The sequence below is a fragment of the Scyliorhinus torazame genome, chromosome 11, assembly GCF_047496885.1.
Source record: "Scyliorhinus torazame isolate Kashiwa2021f chromosome 11, sScyTor2.1, whole genome shotgun sequence".
NCBI lineage: Eukaryota > Metazoa > Chordata > Chondrichthyes > Carcharhiniformes > Scyliorhinidae > Scyliorhinus > Scyliorhinus torazame.
In genome coordinates this window covers 139,851,743-139,878,163 of record NC_092717.1, presented here as the reverse complement: position 1 = coordinate 139,878,163, position 26,421 = coordinate 139,851,743, and the positions used below count along the sequence as shown (strand labels likewise).

Sequence of the window (26,421 nt, the reverse complement as noted above, 5' to 3'; positions counted from 1 at the left end):
CAAACTTCAACAGTGCCCCATCTTGTTATGAACCTTTGAGTGGGCAATAAAATGTTGAATAGGAATTAAAATCTTGAAAAAATATAAGAATTGGTGTGTGCGCATAATACATACATGTTTCATTTATTACATTTTCAAATATTTTACATAACATTGGCTAAAGAGAAAATCATCCTTCAAGGAAATTTATACAGATATCATACTAAATGAAAGCAATGTGATGAATTAAAAGATTTAAGAAATAAGGTCAAGTGCCGAACTTATTTTGCTTTTCTCAAAAGTCATTACACCTCTATTGATCCCCCAAAAAATAATTTTAATTGATTAATTAAGCGAAGCAAATGCACACTGTCAGGAGTTTCTGCTTCAGAGGCGAATCCAGTAATACACAGACTCCAATCAGTTTGTAAACCTGCCGTCTAGAATCACTAAAGATAATTCTGACAATTCACCACCTTCACTTAAATGGCAACCTTTGGATTCTATGCTCATATAAAATAATAAGAATGTAAAACAGACAGGGGAATAAGATTTTTATTTGGATTGTATCTTTGATTTTTTAAGACAGGTGGTTGAAGGCTATTGACAGGTCACAAAGACTGGAGTAAAAAACAATCTACAAATTTGTTATACAGTATTTTACACTAAAAGTATTTACATTTCCTTCAATTTTATGTAGTATGTAAGCAAGATGTACAGATAGCATATAATGCACACTTTGTCAATTAATAGCTTCCTTCTAGATTGCTCCATTGTTTCATTATCAAGCTCAGATAACCCTGTTTTCTGCCACTGTGACATTTTCAAGTATTATAAAAATCTTAACTGTGCCTAAAACCCCTTTACCCAACTGCCAACTTCAAAATTACCATTTAAAATTGTGTTTTCTCATTCTTACATTTATTGCATCTCATTTCCCTCCATGGATCGTATACAATTTTCAGGTAAAAAAAATTACTTCTCTGAGGTTGTTGCCAATTGCTTCAGCTGAAGAAAGTGAGCAAACCTGCCCCAAGGAGAATTATCAGCCAGGTTTCCCTCTATTTCGATGATGAAACATCTCGCCTTGCTCTTTTGATGACAAGGGCATGAATGGTGGGCGCTATTCTCCCCCTCCCCCCCCCCCCCCCCCCCCCCCCACGGCGAGTGGGAGAATCGCCAGGGCACCGTGCGAATCGCGCCCCGACCGCTGCACGCAATTCTTCCACCCCCCGGAAACCAGCGGCGCGTGATTCGCACCTGTCGTGTCGTAGGCGGCCGCTCGGCCCATGCGGGCAGGAGAATCACCGCTCGCTGGTTCACCGAGCGGCCGCCTATGGCACGACAGGTTCCCGACGGCGCCGTCCTGCCAGCGGGAACTCTGCGGGAACGCTGGGGGGGGGGGGGGCCTCCGATGGGGTCTGGCCCGCCGATCGCCGTGCCGGCCTCTCCCCCCCCGGGCCTACCTCCTTCCGCGCACGGCCCGAGAACACCGCTGCCATGTTGGTGAGGGGCCGGCGTGCGTATGATGTTCACCGCGCATGTGCAAGATGGCGCGGCCCAACTGCGCATGCGCAGGATTGGGCTGCCCCAACATGCGGCGTGAACCGCTCCTGTGGGGGCCGCCAGAATAGGTCGTGCCCAGGCCTTGTTCGCGCCATCGTGAAACGCGACGGCATTCACGACGGCGCGAACACTTGGCCTCCATACCGTAGAATCGCCCCCGAAAACATCTCTGACAAATCATCCAACATAAAATTTCTTGCCGGTTGTCATCCATGCTTCTATAAAAGCAGAAAAACACCTTTGGTTCTTTTTCTAAAATCATCTTTATATTCAGGTATATTGAAAATGTTACCCGTTCCCCTGATCGCCAGTTCATATCACAGTTTATTGCATTCTATCCATTACATCCATGCCTCCCAGCCCACCCAAACTCTACCCAAAATATTCGGGTCCGTAGCTTGATCAATCAGACAATCCACCTGGCATTCTACAGAAAGCCCTTCTTCTGGTTCTCTGGCTCGGACATTGTGGTCCTGGTCTCCCATGGCTACAGCTATGTAGCTAGTATAAGCCTTTGATTTTTCATGCCCCAACCGCAATTCATCTCTGAAATGAAAATAATTGTTCTTAATTTGAGAAAAGGCGATTTGTGAATACAAATTCAACATTGAAATCCCTGAAAACTCAGGGAGCACAAAGCCTGGATTTTGCAGTAGAAGTAACAGCCCCCACCATTAATATCTGGCAACCTTACTTGTGCATTTATAAATGGAAATTGTTAATATTAAAAATGTTAATACCCAAGAATGATACTTTACGAGTAGTATGTCTGTTTGACTTTTGATGCAAAGCCCTACGGGGCAAAAAGTTAATATATTCAAGAAGGTGCACCAGGGTTAGAGACCTAGAATAATGGCAGCAAAGCAAATAAATAGCATCGCATTTAATATTGTGAAGTATAAGGTAATTCAAATCACTGTTAAAATTAGTGAATATGAAAAAATGAAATACTTTTCACTTACATTAAATGCATCAGCAAAATAATTTAGAATAACCGACCAAACAGCAGCAGGACCATAACGCAAAAGAAAATATGGTGGCAAGAGTGCATGACATTTATAGAGCATCTCTAAGCAGATACACCAAATGGGTGACATCTTATTTTGCTCCCAGTATTTACAAAAGGATCTAGGCATTACAAAAGGACAGGTTTAAGGAGCTAAGGAGCTGAGATTGTTATCAAATGAGTAAGGACTTTGGGGGTGGGCGTTTAACAACATTTGTAGGTTTGTAGAGAAATTTATTGTATTAAATCATTAAGTAACTTGAAGCAACATCACTATATTTGCAATTATCATCCAACAGTCTAATAGTCTAAATAAATCTTGTATAAAAATCCAAATCAAGCAAAGCCAAATGAACTACATTTGAGATACTGTCTGTCTTGGGTTGTTACAAGATTCAGCTTTATAAGCTAGAAGTATATTAATTCCTAATGTTCAACGTACCTGGTGATAGCAGATGGATTAGCTCCTTCAAGTTTCCGTTTGGCACAGTTTACCTTTTGCTTTGGATACCAATTTATTTCATTTGTGTTAACTTCCTTACTCCACGACCCTTCTTTTTTTAATTGGTTCCGTTCAAAGTTCTGCAAAAATGAAGACATGTAAACAATATTGCTTAAAAAAGTACTGCATAACAAACTCTTGGAATTAAATTATATTCCAAATGCTTTGGATCAACAAAATCATAAATAATTGCTACTTAAGATAGCTTTGACATTTTTGAACAAATACACTGCAGTCAAAAAGATTTTACCGATTGAATACATAATTTGTCTCATTATTGAATCATAGAAACTTACACCACAGAAGGCCATTCAGCCCATCGATGCCTATACTAATTCTTCTTAGTTCAACAGCTCTGCTGTTTGTTTGTAACCCTGTAAGTTCTTTGTCCTCTCCTTTAAAATGTATGGAATCAGCTTCTGCCAAATTTTCAGGCACAGCGTTTCAGCTCCTGAAGAATCAGTGAAATTATTTCTTCATCTTGCTTCTAGATCTTTTGCCATTCATTAAAAATCTAAGGCCTTGAGTTACTGTTACATGTACCAGAGGAAATCATGTTTTCTCTATCAAAACCTCTCATCATCTTGAAAACCTCTATTAGGTCACCTCTTAACCTTATTTGTTCCAAAAAAAAAAAAATCATAACATTTCCAACCTCTCCCCATAACTGTAACTTCTAAGTCAACCTTCCCTGTAACCTTTCTAGGGCCTTTATATCCTTCCTGCAGTATGGTGGCCAGAATTGCCCACAATACTTTAGCTGACGTCTAACCAATGATAAATAAAGTTCCTCCATAACTGCTTTGTTTTTATATTCTATTCTAAGAACTAGGAGCAGGAGTAGGCAATTCAGCCTGTTCCACTATTCAATACTACCATGTCTGATCTAAACTCAGCCTCACCTCCATAACCCTTCAACCATATACTAATTAAAAATCTGTCTATCTCCTCTTTAAATTTATTCAATGCCTCATCATCCACTGCACTGTGGGGTAATTCCACAGATTCAAGTAATTTCTCCTTATCTCTGTTTAAAACTGTGGTAAACGACTATTATATTGCACTTACTGTTCTTATTTATTGTACTTACTGTTTGTTACATGTCTGGGTTTGTCCCTGCTGGCTCTGCCTGTGGCTCCGCCCCTCAGGCTCAAGTATAAAGGTGGCTAACCTCCAGCCCTGCCCTCATTCTGGGACCAGCTGCCAGCAGGTATCTTTTAGCCGATTAAAGCCACAGTTTACTCTTCCGACTCTCGTCTGTCGTCATTGATGGTACATCAATTTAATCAGCTAAAATTTTAAGATGGATCCATTGCTCAAGCCTGATCGCCTGGAGCTGGACCCCCAAGCAGCCGACGCCACTGCCACGTTTGAACACTGGCTAAACTGCTTCGAATTTTACATTGATTCCTCCGCCGCCGCCGAGACCCACAAGCTGAGAGTCCTCAACTACCGGGTGAGCCCGCAAGTTTTCCTTATCAGGGACGTTACCTCGTACGAGGATACGATAATGCTGTTGAAGGGGCAGCATGTTAAGGAAGTCAACGAGGTATACGCGAGGCATCTCCTTGCCACGAGGCGACAGCGCTCCAGAGAATCGAAAGCTGAATTTCTGAGCGCCTTGTGGGTACTCGGCTGGAACTGCAGCTGGAAGGCGGTATCGGCTATCAAGCACACCGAATTGCTGATCCGGGACGCCTATGTCGCAGGCATAAAATCTAATTACATCCACCAGCGCCTACTAGAAGGGGGTACACTCGACCTCCAAGACACAGTTCAGCTCTCGGACTCGTTGGAAGTGGCCTTCCATAACATGGATGCCTACACCTCCGACCATGCGGCACCTTCGTGGATGTCGTGGGCGCGCCATCACCCGACCCATGGGCGCCACAAGCCTGTGCCGCGCAGCGACCCAACAACTCCGGAGGCCTGAAATGCTACTTCTGTGGCCAGGGTAAGCACCCCAGACAACGCCCAGCGAGGAGCGCGATCTGCAACGGGAGCGGAAAGACGGGCCACTTCTCCAAAGTCTGCCAGGCCCGACCAGTTTCTAAACCCAGCAGCGTTGCGTGTAGCTCGCGGGGACCGCCCCCATCTTGCACATCATCGACGCCACCCGCCATGTGCAAACCATGGGGGCCGCCATCTTGGTCGCCACCCGCCACCCGCGACCCGTGGGGACCGACATCTTCAATGCCACCCGCCACGTGCGACCCATGGGAGCCGCCATGTTGGAATCACCCTGCCGCCTCCAGAACCCCTGCTCACCAGATCGTACGCTGTCCTCCGCTATCCTCGATCAGCCCACCCACCTTCCGAAGCTCGCCTCCATCACCTTCAACCAATCCCAACCTCATCACCTCACTAAATCCATGATGGCCAGCCGGATCAACGGCCATGAGACGAGCTGCATCTTCGACTCCAGGAGCACGGAGAGTTTCATTCACCCAGATACGGTACTGCGCTGCTCCCTCCCAATTTTACCCGCGGCCCAGAAAACCTTCCTGGCTTCCGAATCACATTCCGTGGAAGTCCGTGGGTACTGTGTCACAACCCTTACAGTACGGGACGTACAGTACAAAAATTTCAAGCTTTACGTCCTCCCCCAACTCTGCGCTGCCCTACTACTAGGTCTAGATTTCCAATGCCACCTCAAAAGTCTTACCTTGGTGTTCGATGGACCTCTGCCCCTCTCGCCGTCTGTAGCCTCTCGACTCTTAAGGTCGCCCCACCCCCGCTCTTTGCTAACCTCACCCCGGACTGGAAGCCCGTCGCCACTAGGAGCAGACGATACAGTGCTCGGGACAAGGCCTTTATCAGGTTAGCGGTCCAGCGACTCCTGCGGGAAGGAATCATAGAGGCCAGTACTAGCCCCTGGAGAGCCCAAGTGGTGGTCGTCAAAACTGGGGAGAAGCACCGGATGGACATCGACTGCAGTCAGACGATCAACCGGTTCATGCAACTCGATGCGTACCCTCTCCCCCGCATATCTGACATGGTCAATCAGATTGCGCAGTACCGAGTCTTCTCCACTATCTTCCTATCCGTCTGGAGGACCGCCAATACACTGCCTTCGAGGCAGATGGTTGCCTCTACCACTTCCTCAGGGTCCCCTTCGGCGTCACCAATGGGGTCTCGGTCTTCCAACGGGAGATGGACCGAATGGTTGACTAGTACGGACTGCGGGCCACGTTCCCGTATCTGGATAATGTCACCATCTGCAGCCATGACCAGCAGGGCCATGACGCTAACCTCCAACATTTCCTCCACATCGCCAAGCTCAACCTCACATACAATAAGGAGAAATGCGTTTTCCGCTCAACCCGCCTAGCCATCCGTGGCTACGTTGTGGAAAACGGAGTCCTAGGGCCCGATCCCGACCGCATGCGCCACTCCCCCACTGCCCCAAGGCCCTGAAGAGATGCCTGGGGTTCTTTTCCTATTATGCCCAGTGGGTCCCCAATTATGTGGACAAGGCCCGCCCACTCATTAAATCCACCATTTTTCCCCTGATGGCTGAGGCCCGCCTGGCCTTCAACCGCATCAAAACAGATATTGTCAAAGCCACGATGCATGCAGTAGACGAATATATCCCGTTCCAGGTGGAGAGCGATGCGTCTTACTTTGCTCTGGCCGCTACCCTCACCCAGGCGGGCAGGCCCGTGGCTTTCTTCTCCCGTACCCTCCAGGGTTCCGAAATTTGACACTCCTCCGTCGAAAAGGAAGCCCAGGCCATTGTGGAAGCTGTGTGACATTGGAGGCATTACCTGGCCGGCAGGCGATTCACTCTCCTCACTGACCAACGGTCGGTTGCCTTCATGTTCAATAATACACAGCGGGGCAAGATGAAGAATGACAAGATCCTAATGTGGAGGATCAAACTCTCCACCTAGAATTATGATATCTTGTATCGACCTGGGAAGCTCAATGAGCCCCCAGACGCCCTATCCTGAGGTACATGTGCCAGCGCACAAGCAGACCCGACTCAGACCCTGCACGTCAGACTTTGTCACCCGGGAGTCACTCGGTTGTACCATTTCATAAAGGCCTGCAACCTGCCCTACTCCGTCGAGGAAGTACGGACAATCACCAGAGACTGCCAGGTCTGTGCGGAGTGCAAGTCGCACTTCTATTGGCCAGACCGTGCACGCCTGGTGAAGGCCTCCCGCCCCTTTGAACGCCACTGCGTGGATTTCAAAGGGCTTCTCCCCTCCACCGACCGAAACACGTATATTCTCAGTGTGGTCGATGAGTATTCCAGGTTCCCCTTCGCCATCCCATGCCCTGATATCTGCCACCGTCATCAAAGCCCTATAGACTATCTTTGCTCTGTTCGGTTTCCCCCCTATATCCACAGTGACAGGGGATCCTCATTCATGAGCGATGAGTTGCATCAGTTCCTGCTCAGCAGGGGGTCGGGGGGGACGCACGCGCACACACACCTCTCCGGCCCAGCGCCACCCTCTCCTCCCCTGGCGCCCCCAGCATTAACCCCACCAGGACCATCCGTCCTTCCCCTGCCCACGCCAGAGGATGAAGAGGATTTCGGCACGCTCCCGGAGGCACCGAACATCAGGCCAGCATCAACATCGCCACCACCGCTACGTTGCTCCCAGCGGAACATCAAGACACCAGACCGGTTAAATCTCGAACTGGCACCGGACTTTAAAAGACATTTTTTTTTTCTGATCAAATACTGTAAATATAAATTCATTGCTGTATATATTTCTCCACCACCCCCGCCGGACTCAATTTTAACAGGGGGTAAATGTGGTAAACCACTGTTGCACCTGTATTAGGTGATGTAAGGTAGTACCTGCAGTACAGGTTCGCCGGTAGTCCCTGCCTGCTGGCTCCCCCCAGTAGGCGGAGTATAAATATGCGTGTCCTCCATTCAGCAGCCATTTAGCCAGCTGCTGTGGGAGGCCACACATCTTAGAGCAATAAAGCCTCAGTTGTATCCAACTGTAGTCTTTGTTCAATTGATCGTGCCTCAAGACATAACCTCTGATTAGTAAGTTTGCGGACGACACAAAGGTTGGTGGAATTGTGGATAGCGATGAGAACTGTCAGAGGATATAGCAGGATTAGATCGTTTGGAGTCGAGCAGAGAGATGGCAGATGGAGTTTAATCTGGACGAATGAGGTAATGCATTTTGGAAGGTCTAATACAGGTAGGGAATATACAGTGAATGGTGGAATCCTCAAGAGTATTGATAGTCAGAGAGATCTAGGTGTACAGGTCCACAGGTCAATGAAAGGGGCAACACAGGTGGAGAAGGTAGTCCAGAAGGCATACGGCATGTTTGCCTTCAGTGACCAGGGCATTGGAGTATAAAAATTGGCAAGTCATGTTGCAGCTGTATAGAACCTTAGTTAGGCCACACTTGGAGTATAGTGTTCAATTCTGGTCCCCACACTACCAGAAGGATGTGGAGGCTTCAGAGAGGGTGCAGAAGAGATTTACCAGGATGTTGCCTGGTATGGAGGGCATTGCTTTGAGGAGAGGTTGAATAAACTCGGTTTGTTCTCACTGGAACAAAGGAGGTTGAGGGGAGACCTGATAGAGGTCTACAAAATTATGAGGGGCATAGACAGAGTGGATAGTCAGAGACCTTTTCCCAGGGTAGAGAGGTCAATTACGAGGGGGCATAGGTTTAAGGTGCGAGGGGCAAGATTTAGAGTAGATGTACGAGGCAAGTTTTTTTTTTTTTTTTATACACAGAGGGTAGTGGGTGCCTGGAACTCGCTGCCGGAGGTGGTGGTGGAAGCAGGGACGATAGTGACATTTAAGGGGCATCTTGACAAATACATGAATAGGATGGGAATAGAGGGATACGGACCCCGGAAGTGTTGAAGATTTTAGTTTAGACGGGCAGCATGGTCGGCGCAGGCTTGGAGGGCCGAAGGGCCTGTTCCTGTGCTGTACTTTTCTTTGTTCTTCTTTCTCACATAATTCATAAGAAGCAGAATAAAACTGACAGCTCAATGAGCTTGAAAATTGGTGTTGTTGCAGCCTGTTGTTTTTCAAGATTTTGACATAGGAGACTTCCGCGTGCGGCGATGACCAGTTGAGTCGCACGTTTCGGCAGGTCCCTGTGAAACGGACTTTTGGGCTCTTGATAGGAGCCCCAACGGCAATTTTGACGGCTAAAAACACTGTGCGGTAAACCAGAAGGGCATCCCCCTGGATACGGATGGAAAAAGGAGGAGAGAGTGGCCAGATTGCAGTGGATCCTTTAGAACAGCGGCAAGGAAGGCAAGCAAAAACCAAGATGGCGTCGGAAGGTGGCAGTTTAACATGGGGCCCTGAACAACAAGAGTTCTTGAAATGCTGTGTGGAAGAGATAAAAAAGGAAATGAAGAAAGAGCTGTTGGCCCCGATACTACAGGCGATCGAAGGGCTAAAGGAGGAACAAAAGACCCAGGAGCGGGAGCTTCGGGTCGTGAAGGCGAAGGCAGCCGAGAATGAGGACGATATACAGGGCCTGGTGGTGAAGACGGAGATACAGGAGGCACATCAGAAACGATGTGTGGAGAGGTTGGAGGCACTGGAAAACAACGCAAGGAGGAACAACCTGAGGATTCTTGGTCTTCCTGAAGGTGTGGAGGGTGCGGACGTCGGGGCATATGTGAGCACGATGCTGCACTCGTTAATGGGAGCGGAGGCCCCGGCGGGTCCGTTGGAGGTGGAGGGAGCATACCGAGTTATGGCGCGAGGACCGAGAGCAGGAGAAACTCCCAGAGCCATAGTGGTGAGATTCCTCCGTTTTAAGGATAGAGAAATGGTCCTTAGTTGGGCGAAGAAAACTCGGAGCAGTAAATGGGAGAACGCGGTGATCCGCGTTTATCAAGACTGAAGTGCGGAGGTGGCGAGAAGGAGGGCGAGCTTGAATCGGGCCAAGGCGGTGCTTCATAAAAAGATAAAATTTGGAATGCTGCAACCGGCAAGACTGTGGGTCACATATCGAGGGAGGCACCACTACTTTGAGACGGCGGATGAAGCGTGGACTTTTATTGTGGAAGAAAAACTGGAATGAGCGGGTTATTAAAAAGAACGTTCGAACAAAGTGGTGGGGCGAATGTGGGGGGCAAAGAGGGGTTTTATGTACTAATCCTGCGATGTGGTAACTTTTCTCTCTCCCACAGGTGGTGATGGGGGGAGGAGGGGAGGTGGAGGAGATGGGGCGTTGGCCATTGGGGGCGCGGCCAAGGGAGAAGCGCGGGCTTGGTTCCCGCGCTATGATAATCATGGCGGGAATAGAGAAGCAGGAAGGAGGGGGCGTCGCACGGTGCGAGCCGAGGTCACGGGGGGAAGCCGAGGTCAGCCAGAGTTTGCTGACTTCTGGGAGCAACATGGGGGGAGTAATTACGCTAGCGGGGGATCTAGCGGGGGGGGGGGGGGTGGGAGGGGGGAATTACTGGGTTGCTGCTGCTGGGGAGAGGGGGGAGCTGGTATGGGAGAGGATGGGCGGGGGGGCACCGCCTGGGGGAGATACAGCTGCGTGGGAACTGGGTGAGGAGCTGGAAAAAGGTGATGGCTAATCGACAAGGGGGGGGTAGGAAGCCCCCCAACTCGGCTGATCACGTGGAACGTGAGAGGGCTGAACGGGCCGATAAAGAGGGCACGGGTACTCGCACACCTTAAGAAACTTAAGGCAGATGTGGTTATGTTACAGGAAACGCACCTGAAACTGATAGACCAGGTTAGGCTACGCAAAGGATGGGTGGGGCAGGTGTTCCATTCAGGGCTCGATGCGAAAAACAGGGGGGTGGCTATATTAGTGGGGAAGCGGGTAATGTTCGAGGCAAAGACTATAGTGGCGGATAACGGGGGCAGATACGTGATGGTGAGTGGCAAACTACAGGGGGAGACGGTGGTTTTGGTAAACGTATATGCCCCGAACTGGGATGTTGCCAATTTTATGAGGCGGATGCTAGGACGCATTCCGGACCTAGAGATGGGAAAGCTGATAATGGGGGGAGATTTTAATACGGTGTTGGAACCAGGGCTGGATAGGTCGAAGTCCAGGACTGGAAGGAGGCCGGCAGCAGCCAAGGTGCTTAAAGATTTTATGGAGCAGATGGGAGGTGTAGACCCGTGGAGATTTAGCAGACCTAGGAGTAAGGAGTTCTCGTTTTTCTCCTATGTCCATAAAGTCTACTCGCGAATAGACTTTTTTGTGCTGGGTAGGGCATTGATCCCGAAGGTGAGGGGAACGGAGTATACGGCTATAGCCATTTCGGATCACGCTCCACACTGGGTGGACTTGGAGATAGGGGAGGAAACAGGAGGGCGCCCACCCTGGAGAATGGACATGGGACTAATGGCAGATGAGGGGGTGTGTCTAAGGCTGAGGGGGTGCATTGAAAAGTACATGGAACTCAATGATAATGGGGAGGTCCAGGTGGGAGTGGTCTGGGAGGCGTTGAAGGCGGTGGTTAGAGGGAAGCTGATATCAATAAGGGCACATAAAGGGAAGCAGGAGAGTAAGGAACGGGAGCGGTTGCTGCAAGAACTTTTGAGGGTGGACAGACAATATGCGGAAGCACCGGAGGAGGGACTGTACAGCGAAAGGCAAAGGCTACATGTAGAATTTGACTTGCTGACTACAGGCACTGCAGAGGCACAATGGAGGAAGGCACAGGGTGTACAGTACGAATATGGGGAGAAGGCGAGCAGGTTGCTGGCACACCAATTGAGGAAAAGGGGAGCAGCGAGGGAAATAGGGGGAGTGAGGGATGAGGAAGGAGAGATGGAGCGGGGAGCGGAGAGAGTGAATGGAGTGTTCAAGACATTTTATAAAAAATTATATGAAGCTCAACCCCCGGATGGGAGGGAGAGAATGATGGGCTTCTTGGATCGGCTGGAATTTCCCAAGGTGGAAGAGCAGGAAAGGGTGGAACTGGGAGCACAGATCGAGGTAGAAGAAGTGGTGAAAGGAATTAGGAGCATGCAGGCGGGAAAGGCCCCGGGACCGGATGGATTCCCAGTCGAATTCTATAGAAAATATGTGGACTTGCTCGCCCCGGTACTGACGAGGACCTTTAATGAGGCAAAGGAAAGGGGACAACTGCCCCCGACTATGTCTGAAGCAACGATATCGCTTCTCTTAAAGAAGGAAAAGGACCCGCTACAATGCGGGTCCTATAGACCTATTTCCCTCCTAAATGTAGATGCCAAGGTCCTGGCTAAGGTAATGGCAATGAGAATAGAGGAATGTGTCCCGGGGGTGGTCCACGAGGACCAAACTGGGTTTGTGAAGGGGAGACAGCTGAACACGAATATACGGAGGTTGTTAGGGGTAATGATGATGGCCCCACCAGAGGGAGAAACAGAGATAGTAGTGGCGATGGATGCCGAGAAAGCATTTGATAGAGTGGAGTGGGATTATTTGTGGGAGGTGTTGAGGAGATTTGGTTTTGGAGAGGGGTATGTTAGATGGGTGCAGCTGTTGTATAGGGCCCCAGTGGCGAGCGTGGTCACGAATGGACGGGGATCTGCATATTTTCGGCTCCATAGAGGGACAAGGCAGGGATGCCCTCTGTCCCCATTATTGTTTGCACTGGCGATTGAGCACCTGGCGATAGCGTTGAGGGGTTCCAAGAAGTGGAGGGGAGTACTTAGGGGAGGAGAAGAGCACCGGGTATCTTTGTATGCGGACGATTTGCTACTATACGTGGCGGACCCGGCGGAGGGGATGCCAGAAATAATGCGGATACTTGGGGAGTTTGGGGATTTTTCAGGGTATAAATTGAACATGGGGAAAAGTGAGTTGTTTGTGGTGCATCCAGGGGAGCAGAGTAGAGAAATAGAGGACCTACTGCTGAGGAAGGTAACAAGGGACTTTCGTTACCTGGGGATCCAGATAGCTAAGAATTGGGGCACATTGCATAGGTTAAATTTAACGCGGTTGGTGGAACAGATGGAGGAGGATTTCAAGAGATGGGATATGGTATCCCTGTCAATGGCAGGGAGGGTGCAGGCGGTTAAGATGGTGGTCCTCCCGAGATTCCTCTTTGTGTTTCAGTGCCTCCCGGTGGTGATCACGAAGGCTTTTTTTAAAAGGATTGAAAAGAGCATCATGGGTTTTGTGTGGGCCGGGAAGACCCCGAGAGTGAGGAAGGGATTCTTACAGCGTAGCAGGGATAGGGGGGGGCTGGCACTACCGAGCCTAAGTGAGTATTATTGGGCCGCTAATATTTCAATGGTGAGTAAGTGGATGGGAGAGGAGGAGGGAGCGGCGTGGAAGAGATTAGAGAGGGCGTCCTGTAGGGGGACTAGCCTACAGGCTATGGTGACAGCCCCATTGCCGTTCTCACCGAGGAACTACACCACAAGCCCGGTGGTGGTGGCTACACTGAAGATTTGGGGACAGTGGAGACGGCATAGGGGAAAGACTGGAGCCTTGGGGGGGGTCCCCGATAAGAAACAACCATAGGTTTGCCCCGGGGGGAATGGATGGGGGATATGGAATGTGGAAAAGAGCAGGAATAACGCAACTGAAAGATCTGTTTGTGGATGGGAAGTTCGCGAGTCTGGGAGCGCTGACCGAGAAATATGGGTTGCCCCAAGGGAATGCATTCAAGTATATGCAACTGAGGGCTTTTGCGAGGCAACAGGTGAGGGAATTCCCGCAGCTCCCGACACAAGAGGTGCAGGACAGAGTGATCTCAAAGACATGGGTGGGGGATGGTAAGGTGTCAGATATATATAGGGAAGTGAGGGACGAAGGGGAGACTATGGTAGATGAACTAAAAGGAAAATGGGAAGAAGAGCTGGGGGAGGAGATCGAGGAGGGGCTGTGGGCAGATGCCCTAAGCAGGGTAAACTCGTCGTCCTCGTGTGCCAGGCTAAGCCTGATTCAGTTTAAGGTATTACACAGGGCACATATGACTGGAGCACGGCTCAGTAAATTTTTTGGGGTGGAGGATAGGTGTGCAAGGTGCTCGAGAAGCCCAGCGAATCATACCCATATGTTTTGGTCATGCCCGGCACTACAGAGGTTTTGGATGGGGGTGACAAAGGTGCTTTCAAAAGTAGTAGGAGTCCGGGTCGAACCAAGCTGGGGGTTGGCTATATTTGGGGTTGCACAAGAGCCGGGAGTGCAGGAGGCGAGAGAGGCCGATGTTTTGGCCTTTGCGTCCCTAGTAGCCCGGCGCAGGATATTGCTAATGTGGAAAGAAGCCAAGCCCCCGGGGTGGAGACCTGGATAAATGACATGGCGGGGTTTATAAAGCTAGAGCGGATTAAGTTCGTCCTAAGGGGGTCGGCTCAAGGGTTCACCAGGCGGTGGCAACCGTTCGTCGAATACCTCGCAGAAAGATAGACGGAATGAGAAAAAGAAGGCAGCAGCAGCAGCCCAGGATCGGGGGGGGGGGGGAAGGAGGAACCAGAAGGACTCTCAGGGTTGTTAATATATACTGTATAGTATGTATAGGTCGTTGCTACAGATAATTATATATTGGACTGTTAAATTATATTTTTGGAGAGTGTTACTTGTGACAAGGCAGTTGCCAATTAGGGCTAGTTTCCATTTTTGTTATTTATTATTTATTCATTTTTTGTTTATAAAATAGGTCATTGTTATTTGTGTTGTTATAATATTGTGTAAAGAATGCACAATGTACTGTGTTGGTTGACCAAAAATTTTCAATAAAATATTTATTAAAAAAAAAAGATTTTGACATAGGAGATAATCATCCTGTTTCCCATTCCTGCTCTTCCTTCCTCACAATGCAATGCAGATTTCAGGTTATATTTTGTCTGGTAACCCCTGATTCATACTCTGGTTACATAATTTCTTAAGTTCCCAGGAGGTGATGCATCAAACCAAAATTACGGTTGAATAAGCATGAAATCATTCATTTTAAATACAGTGCATTTTCATTGTTCTTTTCCATTTCAAGTTACCTTCCAGTCCAATGATGGTTCTTTCACAAAGACATCCATGGTACTGAGGAGAAGATCTGGATCTAAACGGAATGCTCGCAATCCATGCACCATTGTGCTGTAGAGAAGACCAGATTCCTTCATGGGGAGCATAAGGTTCAGGAACTGATGGGTTAAGCGGAATGGCATCAACTCGGGCACTGCCAGAAACTGAAAAGGACATAAAGCCATAACTAACACTTCAACCTTACAACACAGATTTTAATGTAAGCACATTTTTGCTATCACTCAGAAGCAGAAGCAGAAAACTACAGATGGGTATTTCCCAGCGGTAGAGGAGACTCGCCATAGGCTGCCGGCAGGATCTTCCAGTCCCACTGATGTCTATGGCATTTTGCGTGGCTTGTCCGTCCCACTACCGGGGAACCCGCTGGCACAAACTCCGGTCTAGAAGTGAGTAGGTAAACGTACAGAACTATAACATATATCGTGATCCAATATGTCCAATGTACATTTCTCCAAATTAAAAATGGAATGGATTGAAAGTAGTACTGAAGCGGTGTTGCCTCTTTTTCTCTCCCCATCCATTTCTTTCTGAAGTTGATGACTTACACAAAAACAATTCTTCTGCTGCTTTTGGCCTCCACAATCCCACATGTACCTAGCCACAGCTTAACCCATTCCTATTAAATGGAGCAAATGATGCATTTCTCCAAAAGGTGAGAATTTTACACAAATAAAGAAAATGGGCAGTGCAACTTTAGTGAAGCTTGCTGCTTATTATAACTTACTTGTTGTTTCTTACAAAGCATTACAACATATGTGGTGCCCTAACTTAGTGTCTTATCATTAACACTCTGCAGCTAGGTCCATCCTGCAACTTATTACAGGGAATTGTAATAACTGCAAAGCAGTGATGTGAAGATTTTCCCCAAAAACTGAGAGGTTAAAGCAACCACAATCTTCATCAGAACCACTTAGCTCCATGTTCAGAATTAACAGAATCAAAATCCTGGGAACAGGCCATCTTAATAATAATAGTATCACAAGTAGGCTTGCATTGACACTGCAATGAAGTTATTGTGAAAATTCCCTAGTCGCCACACTCCGGAGCCTGTTCGGGAGAATCCAGAACGTCATTTGGGACAGGTGGGAGGAAACCGGAGCACCCGGAGGAAACCCACGTCGACACAGGGAAAACGTGCAGACTCGGAAATAGAGCTCGGGTCCCTGGCACTGTGAAGCAACGGTGCTCACTGTGCTACCATGCCAGCCTAAGTAACAGTGCATGTTTATACAGGTCAGTAACATCCTGGGTTTGATTAGTGGCACAAGCTGAGCTGCCAATCTCAATTGGGCAGTAGAAGAGAAGCAACAATTGGCATTCTACTCCTGAACCTCATCATTATACAGAAACTTTATGCAGCAAAAGTGTGTGCTTGTCTGATAATGAGAGTATCAGCTACCCTCTAGGTTCACATACAGAAAATGATCATTTGGATGAGATACCAGAGAGAAATTGGAACTCATGGAACATTACCGCACAGAAGCCAGCATCTTCAGGAAAATGGAAAGAAGAAATTGGGTGAAAGCATATCATTTGACTGAAATTAATAGGAACAGACGGTGTCTGTTCTACAATTCAATAAGATCTGGGACCTAATTCCAAATACCAGTCTTTGCGCCATATCTCTTAGTTTCTTAGGTTAACAAAAACATTTCAATCTTAGATTCAAAATTAGGAATTGATGCAAAATCAGTTGCAATTTGTGGAAGTGTTCTCCATACTTCTACACCTTACTTCACTCCTAAAAAGGCTGACTAAAATGTTTACACTCTGCTCTTAATTTTGCACATGTCTACCCTATCTGTTCCCCTAAATATTTTGGAAACTATGATCAAATTAGTCCCAAACTTTCTAAATTCTAGGGAGTACAACTCCAGTTTGTGTAATCTCTCCTCGTAGCCCAGGTATGTTTCTGCTAAATCTACTCTTGACTCCCTCAAAAGGTCAATGCATTCTTACTAAGAACTCCTTATAGTGCTCAAGATGTGAAATGAAATATTAAAATGCGTAGCAACATTAAGATTTCCTGTTCTATGCAACAAAATAATTCTATAAATCGCTGTTGTATGTTTCATGACAGGTGACAACAGACCAGCCATCTTATAATCATCTTCATTAGTGTCACAAGTAGGCTTACAGTAACACTGCAATGAAGTTACTGTGAAAAGCCCAGTCGCCATACTCCGGCGCCTGTTTGTGTACACGGAGGGAGAATTCAGAATGTCCAATTCACCTATCAAGCACGTCTTTCGGGACTTGTGGGAGGAAACCGGAGCACCCGGAGGAAAATCACGCAGACACGGGGAGAAAGTGCAGACTCTACACAGACAGTGACCCAAGCCGGGAATCAAACGTGGGACCCTGGCGCTGTGAAGCAACAGTGCTAACCACTGTGCTACCGTGCCACCCTTTGCCGTTTCTGCAGTGCTAAACTAAAAACCACAATAATAAATAATTCCCTAACAGTATATAACAAACGTAATTCTAAGGCAGTAACTGATCTTGAGTTGAGATGACATTAATAAATGTCCAACCTTAACAGTACTTTTTAAAAAAAAAAAAATTCTTTATTCTCCTCCTTTTTCACATTTTCTCCCTGCTGCCGAGACCCAGTAAGTCTTAAGTCAATGCTCACTACGAGATAGGAGCTCCTAGCTACCAGTCCGTACCAACTTCGAATCCCGCAGACTCCGAACCCGAACGAAAGGCCATTTATTCCCCTGACCTGGTGGGCCAGTCCGAAGCTAAGTATAGGCCTGTTAGTTGTAGAAGTAGCTTAGAAGTAGAATTTATGCATGAGTAGCGATTACTGTGTATAATAAATGTGCTTTGATTTGAATCTTACTCTAAGGGGAAAATTCGGGACAACGGATCAAGACCATAAATCATGGCTGACACTATCAGAAATAGGCAGGCAAAGGGTTAAATCAGATGGGTAGCACAGAAAGACCACACTTAAAAAGCACAGACACAGATCCTATCAGGACAAGAAAGTATTCCCAATCAATACAAAGCCTGCATTTAACACCTCATTATGAAACCCGGAACATATCTCAACCGCCAGCCAAAAGCCATCACCATATGATCTAGTTAAAGGGAGCTCTATTGTGAACCTAAATAAATCCTATTAAAAAGCATGGTATTGACGTCAGAGCCAGGAAGCCCACGAAAACTATGAATGAATGAAATCATGGTAATGGCCCACTGAAACTAACCTACGATAATACCTTCATTATTAAGCCCGCCAAGAATCATGTCTGCAGGGTAAAACTGTAAATATGCATTAACCCAAAAGCCCGCCAAAACTAGTAAGAAATCTGTATTATACAAGATGAAGCCTTTCTGTAAGTACTTTGAGTTCAGTGTGGTCTTTTAACTCCGGCCCGCTGGTCTCCCTGGAGCTTCAGACAATAAACCCTGTCTTGCGATTCAAACTTCTGACTCAGGTTGACTTTTTTCCCTGCAACAAATGGCGCTGCAAACAAGGGTCTGATTTCTGACTTCCTGGCCACGGCACGGAGGTCGGGGTCAGATTTCCAACGAATCTGGAAAAACAGTCAGAACGGATACAAGACACGGTTTAAACAAAAAGGTACCTTTGGGGAAATTTGGGGTTCTTAAATTTGGGGGAACGGGCTTCTTGACTAAGTATGGTAACTGTTTAAAATATAAGTTGACTTACAGAAACTTTTAATTCCGGAGCAAGTGAGTTTACTCAAGGTGAAGAGTCAAGGAACCCAGAGGTAAAGGTCGGAGCAACCTCAGAAAACAGGTAATTATTGTTTAACAATTTTCCATACAATAAGGAACAGAGCTAAAAGTAAAATCCATTATTAGTGAAATTGACAGGGTAAGAAGTAAGTGATCACAGGGTGTATAAGACCAGAAGACCATCAGACATTCTCTGGCTGAAGAAATTTCTCCTCATCTCTGTTCTAAAGTGACTCCCTTTTATTCTAAGGCTGTGCCCCCGGGTCCTAGTATCCCCTGCTAATGGAAACAACTTCCCTACATCCACCCTATCTAAGCCATTCATTATCTTGTAAGTTTCTATTAGATCTCCCCTAAACCTCCTAAACTCCAATGAATATAATCCCAGGATCCTCAGACGTTCATCGTATGTTAGGCCTACCATTCCTGGGATCATCCATGTGAATCTCCGCTGGACCCGCTCCAGTGCCAGTATGTCCTTCCTGAGGTGTGGGGCCCAAAATTGCTCACAGTATTCTAAATGGGGCCTAACTAATGCTTTATAAAGCTTCAGAAGTACATCCCTGCTTTTATATTCCAAGCCTCTTGAGATGAATGACAACATTGCATTTGCTTTCTTAATTACGGACTCAACCTGCAAGTTTACCTTTAGAGAATCCTGGACTAGGACTCCCAAGTCCCTTTGCACTTCAGCATTATGAATTTTGTCACCGTTTAGAAAATAGTCCATGCCTCTATTCTTTTTTCCAAAGTGCAAGACCTCGCACTTGCCCACATTGAATTTCATCAGCCAGGTGTAGATTCAAAGTAAGATAAACCGCATGCTGATAACTGTTGTAACTAACCCATGTATTGTGTATAGAAAGCACTACCTGTGTCCCTAAGCAAAGGACAGTGTCTGTCTCAAAACCTTGCCTTGGACTGGCCGTCAAGGGGAGAAATCTCCCACGCGAAGGTCAGGATTTGAAGTAGGAATTGAGACACAAGGGCACTTGGAGTGAAGGACACAGGTGGTGGAAATCGCGTAACCAAAAAGACCCTGTAGTGGCGAACAACGCAGGGTCGAAAAAGGGTTACTAACTTACAGGGGCTTTGCTGATAAGTATAGTGTTGTGGGGAGGAATAAGAGATCGATCCCCTCTGACCAAAAGTCCACGTTTTTATGCGGCAATCATTGTGGGGACCTGCAAATTTTGTGTCACAACTGTTCGTCTATGTGGAACACCGTCTGAATAGCAGGTGGCCAGGGGGCCAACGGATCAGCCTTGGTAGGTGCAGGCGGTGGCCAAGCGGGAGGTGCTGGAAGGTGTCTGACTTGGGGTGATCCTCGGGCGTATACCCTACTAGGACAGCAATAAGCCAAGTGTGAGGTGCCAGGAATAGGGGGGGGGGGGGAGAAAAGAGGTACAGGGGCAAGGAGACCCACTGTGACCACACTACGAGGACACATTGCAATACTGTACGCTGCTGGGACAGGAGAGTGAATAGGAGTGGGATAAATAGTCGGGCACTTTACTGTAGTCAAGCACGCGGGGGTTGTGGGTCTGTCCAGAAAATGGCAGACAGTGTTATTTTGAAGCGAGTGTCTGCAGACTCCCTCATGTTTAAGTATTTATCAGCCAGAGAAGCGATAGTAGCCAAGATGAGAAAAGGGTGGGATGCAATACAACCTTTAGAACACCAAAGAGAATGGATAAATGGGGTAAAACGGGATAAAGTAAAGAAGATGGGCATCATGTTAGTAACTCAATTAGCGGGACTGTTTGAGAAAATAAATGCCTCCTTGGATGAAAAGGAGAAAGAAACCAAACAAATCAGTGAGCTGGAGGAGAAGATTAGGGAGTTCGAACAAAAGAATTACATGTTGAAGGTAAAGTAGAGGGAAAGGAGAACAGACCCCTCACCTCCATATGAGCCCGTGCAACTTGGGGCTACCGCTCCGCAACAGGAGTGGGACACGAGGAATTACAATTTGGCACCAGTCACCAGAGGGGGGACTGAGGGGCAACCAAAAGCAAATTACAAACCTTTTATCCCAGGAGAGTGACAACAGATTATGGCCTCCCTGGGGCGACTGAGTCCCAGAAGTGCAAATTTGAAGTTTTGGGAGGAAATGGATACACTCTGGGTGGGACACCAACTACACCTCAGAAATATACACCAGCTGGTCAGGGCAGCCTGCCCAGTGGATAAGTGGAGACTGGTAGCTGGTGGACCCACCGCTCCAGCCGCCCAGGATTATAATGGGGGAAGATGGACCCATGCCGTTCGCTTAACGGCAGAAATAGAAGCGCAGCTGGTTTCCTTTGCGCAATTTAAAATTGAAATACAGCGGGTGTTAGGGAACTCTCCCACTAATTGGAGCAAGATTACTAACACAAAACAGCAGAAGGGAGAGAGAGCCTCCGAATTTGGGGAACGATTGTTTAAAATCTATAAAGAATGCTCAGGGCAGGATAACTCCGAGAGGGGGGACAGAGCCTTTGTCCAAGCCTTTAAGGACGGGTTATCCAAAACGCATCAGGGAATCCTGAGAATGGGAGTGATAGCCTCCCAAGGTTATGATGAGCTAGTTGAGTGGGCTAGCGGGGTACAGGAAGAGAAGGGCAAGGTGGGAAGCAGTCCTCTTGCCACCCAGTAATTCGGTTACTATAGTTAGGGACACGGGAGAGAACCCCGCAGAGGGAATTCTAGGTACTGGGGAGGAGCACATCTGTGAGGACGTGGACAGAGATGAGAGTGATGGAAAAATTAGGGACGTACCCCTTCCAATAGCAGAAGAGACCCTCTATGTAGATGGGTCCCGCAAGTATATTAACCGGTCACCCAGAACGGGGTGGGCCGTGGTAAATCAGGAGTTAGAAACCATAAAATCAGGAAGGATTGATGGGGGTCACTCCGCCCAGGTAGCAGAATTGGTAGCCCTCACACAAACATTACGGCAAGCCAAGGAAAAAACTGTAAACATCTACACGGACAGCCAATATGCGTTCGGTGTGATCCATGATTACATGACCGCATGGGATAAAAGGGGATTCCTTACGACTGGTGGTACCCCCATTAAACACCAGCGGCGAATAAAAACACTGCTAGAAGCTAGCGAAGGGCCTAAAGAGGCCGCAGTAATAAAAATAAAAGCCCACCAAAAGGAGCCAGGGAAAGGTACCCCAGGGTGGATTCATTATAAAGGAAATCAAGCCGCAGACAGAGCAGCACAACGAGCACTGGAAGACAGTGCTATAGAGGAACAACCCGTTGCAGTACGAGGGATAGAAAGGGAGGAAATCAATATCCAGAAATTACATGAGGACATTCCACAACCGGAGCGAGATAGATGGAGAGAATTAGGGGCAGCCGAGGGGGCTGATGGAATTTGGAGGAAGGACAATAGGGTAATGGCACCAGAATGCATTCAGACCACCTTATTGGAACTACATCACGGACTCTCCCATACAGGCAGAGATGCAATGATAAGCAGCCTGGAGAGAGAGAATGGTGGTGGAAGGGATTGGGGAGAAATGTAGCAACATATTGTCGCAACTGCACCGTGTGCGCACAGCACAATCCCGGGAGACCCATAAAAGTTAGAATGGGACACCAGCCGAGACCAAGGGGGCCCTCGGAACAGATACAAATGGACTTCATAGGACCGTTGCCACCCTCTCATGGGAAAACATACTGCCTGGTTATTATTGACCAATTTACCAGGTGGGTGGAAGCACTCCCAACAACAAATTGTACTGCCACCACTGTGGCCAGAATTTTAGCAGAGGAGATACTTCCCCGATGGGGAATGCCAGTACAAATCGATTCGGACCAAGGAACACATTTCACAGGTAAGGTCATGAAAACCATTTGCCAATTATTAGATATAAAACAGAAATTCCACATACCATACCACCCTCAAAGCTCAGGGATGGTAGAGCGAATGAATCGAACTTTAAAAGTTGCCCTAGCTAAAGCTATACAAACGTTGGGAAGAGGTGGACAGAGGTCCTGCCGGCGATTTTAATGAGACTTAGGGCAACCACAAACCGGACCACGGGTCTAACCCCGTACGAGTTAATGACTGGGCGAGCCATGCAACTGTCCGAAAATATCGTCACAGGTGGGACCGATGTGGGTCCAATAAAAGACAAAATTTGGCGATACATCCAGGATCTTAGCACCCAACTGAAAGGGATGCGCCGATCCACAATTACTAATCAGACACAAGCCGACGCACAGAGGGACCTAGAAATATTCCCCGAGGTCCCAGAAGCTGGAGACCGCGTCTTTGTAAAAATACTGCCCGCAAAACTGGGATTTGCCCCAAAGTGGTGTGGACCATATGAAATTATTATTAGTGGAGACACCTGTGCATGTGTAGATATCAGAGGACAAGGGATTTGGAAGCACTGGACCCAATTGAAACCATGTACAGATATCCAAATCTAAATACTGATTTTTCCCTTTTTGGACTACAGGAGGAACTCAATTCATCAAAAGATCGACCAGCAAGACAACACCCTATTTAATATTGGTTATATTTCTGTACTGTATATAACTATATTGAGGCCCACAACATGGGGCTAGACAAGTCCATTCTTATAACTATATATATTTTCCAATATCTATGTCCTACCAATGTAAAAATGTCACTTATAGAGGAGAACTCGTTTTATAAACCCCACACCCAGATACATGGGAACAGGACCACCTGCTATCCTAAAGCACCCCCAATGCTTCAAAGGACAGGGCTGGGGATGCATGTATGCCCTAGTTCCAAGAAGCAATTCGTGCGTCCAGACACAGTGTACCCAGCAGAAATGTCAGATTCGAGAGGGACACTTCACCTGAGTTTGCATGCAGCAGGAACGCGTCGCAATTACAAAGGGAAGGCAGCTTGTGTGTGGTATGTGCAACGGCACACACGTAAGCTCAGCCTTATGGACATACCCATTTGATTTCTACCAGGGGGTAGAATCAACTGGGGAGTCGAGGGAAAGGGAGGGTTCCTCCACATGGAACCACAGGGTTAAGCGACCCAGGAGCACAGGGTGCTACCGGGCAAAGGAGGGATATGTGTTCTTGTTTAAAAATGTTTACGCAACAGTCACAGCACGACCCCGGAGGTTCTTCACAGTAGGGACTATTAAACCCCTTACTGTTCCATGCCCAAGCGAGGGACACGTCCAAAAACGAATAGTTTCTCGATCTGCCAGTGCAGAATTCTGCGCTGACTGGCAGACACCTACTACATTGGGGTCATCATTAGGATAGCGGTTCCTAGGGACTGTATCCCTAGGGGGAGCGGCCGGGGTGGTTAGTGCAAAAAACAGGAATTATCATCATCTGTGGATTAACCATTCTCGGGAATCACACTTTGCACGCATTAGGGGCTATTAATCAGGAACTCGCGGAACTTAGGCTGTACACACAACAAACTCGCTATGTGGTAGACTATCAGCTGGTCCGACAAGGAGGGGTGTGCACTATTATTCAGGACAAATGAATAACATATGTACATGATGAGACCCTCAATATCACAGCAGCAATGGCTGCAATACGCAAACAGCTGAATGGGTTCAGACAGGGGCCCCAGGGAAATAATGATTGGCTTGGCTGGTTACTGGGTAAGGCTTGGGGAACATATTTGATGAATGGGGTGATTCTGCTGCTATCCACACTGTTTGTACTCTGCCTAGGCCTGGGTTGTGTAAAAATGTGTTGCAAATTAATAGTGTCCAAAGCAATTCCAACCGCAAGTCTAATGACAGAAGAGCCCCGCGACTTCACTCCCCCAGAAGATCTTCAACTACCAACGAGATATCTATGAACAAATGTCTGCCTGAGGGGGGTCGGACATGAATGGGACCCCCTGGCAGAGAGGGGGGAGTTGTAAGGGGAAAATTCGGGACAATGGATCAAGACCATAAATCATGGCTGACACTGTATCAGAAACAGGCAGGCAAAGGGTTAAATCAGATGGGTAGCACAGAAAGACCACACTTAAAAAGCACAGACAGATCGTATCAGGACAAGAAAGTATTCCCAATCAATACAAAGCCTGCATTTAACACCTCGTTATGAAACCCGGAACATCTCAACCGCCAGCCAAAAGCCATCACCATTTGATCATGTTAAAGGGAACTCTATTGTGAACCTAAATAAATCCTATTAAAAAGCATGGTATTGACGTCAGAGCCAGGACGCCCGCGAAAACTATGAATGAATGAAATCATGAATGAATGGGCTGTGAAGTGGGAACCGGTAATGGCCCACTGAAACTGCCCTACGATAATACGTTCATGAATAAGCCCGCCAAGAATCATGTCTGCAGGGTAAAACTGTAAATATGCATTAACCCAAAAGCCCGCCAAAACTAGTAAGAAATCCGTATTATACAAGATGAAGCCTTTCTGTAAGTACTTTGAGTTCAGTGTGGACCATGCTGTCTTTTAACTCCGGCCCGCTGTTCTCCCTGGAGCTTCAGACAATAAACCCTGTCTTGCGATTCAAACTTCTGACTCAGGCTGACTTTTTCCCCTGCAACATTACTAATTGGTGCATTGCGTTATTGATCATTACTTGAACTTGAACCTCGTGGCGGTATCATAAAGATACCGACTCGAGAGCAAAGGTTATAAAACAGAGCCAATTGAACCAACCAAAAGTTAGCAACAGAACCAGTCTAGAATTATTCTCAGCTTGCCTCCTTTTCAACTTTCCCAGCTGGGTAATGTCTATACCAGAACTGCCTTTCACTGTGTTATGCTGTAGACCCCTTCCTCAAGCTCCAAGCTAAGATATTCTTTCAGTCTTCTTAAATCTTCACAAACTCAGTCTTCAATCTGAGCGCAAGTTTCTACCCGCGTTCTGCGTAGTGAACGATAGTAAGCATTTTCTCTGCTGAAGGTGCAGGCCTGGCTGCTTCTATCACTTGCTCACTACCTTGATTCTATGATTCAGGTGGCTGCAGACCACGCAAGAGCAAAACTGCAAAATTACTGTCTATCTGTGATATTCATAGTTTGATAAAGGAAATCTATAATCTAATCTCAAAATGGCTCACTCTACCTTCTTCCCCATGACAACGGGAAATACATTAGCTTTGTATCTAGGTAGAAATGCTAATTCATTATCCTTGATCCCAATTTCCTTTCATCTTAGATGTAAAGCACCACAGTTTACAACTCAATACCTAAGACTTTGGGATACTCAGGTCCTATTCATGGCCATACAAAGAGACTGCAGTCATTGTCTCCAAGTATAAATATCTTGCACGGTCCTTTCAGGAAAACAATCAGAGTCTTCCTTTTTAAGAAGTTATTTTTAAGAAAAAGGAAGGTACTGACAAATATTAATATCTATGATTTATTTTCTGGTGGTAATTACAGACAAGATCTATTCTGCTTTTCCTTTTACTGATAATTATCTTACAACAAGATTCATAATCATACCTGAGTAGCAGAACCAAACGCATGACCAAAATCAATTCCCACCATTCCCCCGGTTTCCAAGTTGATCATGAAATTGGAGAGATGTCGATCACCGATACCCAGAATCCAATGGCTGACACACATTAATGCATGAGAACTGGCAAAGTGGGAGCGAAGAGTTAGGAAAGCTTCTGGAGTGGTACTCATCTTTGTAAATGCTCTCCTGAATAACATGAGTAGAATAGGGAGAATGAGAACTGGGAACAAAATTACATT

The 26,421-nt window shown here is 47.1% G+C and overlaps 1 protein-coding gene across 5 annotated transcripts in view; it reads right to left on the bottom strand.

Moving 5' to 3' along the window:
- Nucleotides 1-516: 516 nt before the first annotated feature.
- prkdc (protein kinase, DNA-activated, catalytic subunit) overlaps nucleotides 517-26,421 on the bottom strand; it is a 344,146-nt gene continuing 318,241 nt past the window's right edge. For 3 of the 5 annotated variants that reach the window (XM_072467800.1, XM_072467801.1, XM_072467804.1), the window contains 4 exons: nucleotides 26,167-26,368; nucleotides 14,968-15,156; nucleotides 2,994-3,133; nucleotides 517-2,091 (listed from right to left, as the gene is read on the bottom strand). In XM_072467800.1, the coding sequence (XP_072323901.1) occupies nucleotides 1,887-2,091; nucleotides 2,994-3,133; nucleotides 14,968-15,156; nucleotides 26,167-26,368 (736 nt within the window). In that variant the 3' untranslated portion in view covers nucleotides 517-1,886. Of the gene's footprint in view, nucleotides 2,092-2,993; nucleotides 3,134-14,967; nucleotides 15,157-26,166; nucleotides 26,369-26,421 lie in introns of those variants that run through there. The other 2 variants (XM_072467803.1, XM_072467802.1) reach the window with 2 other exon arrangements.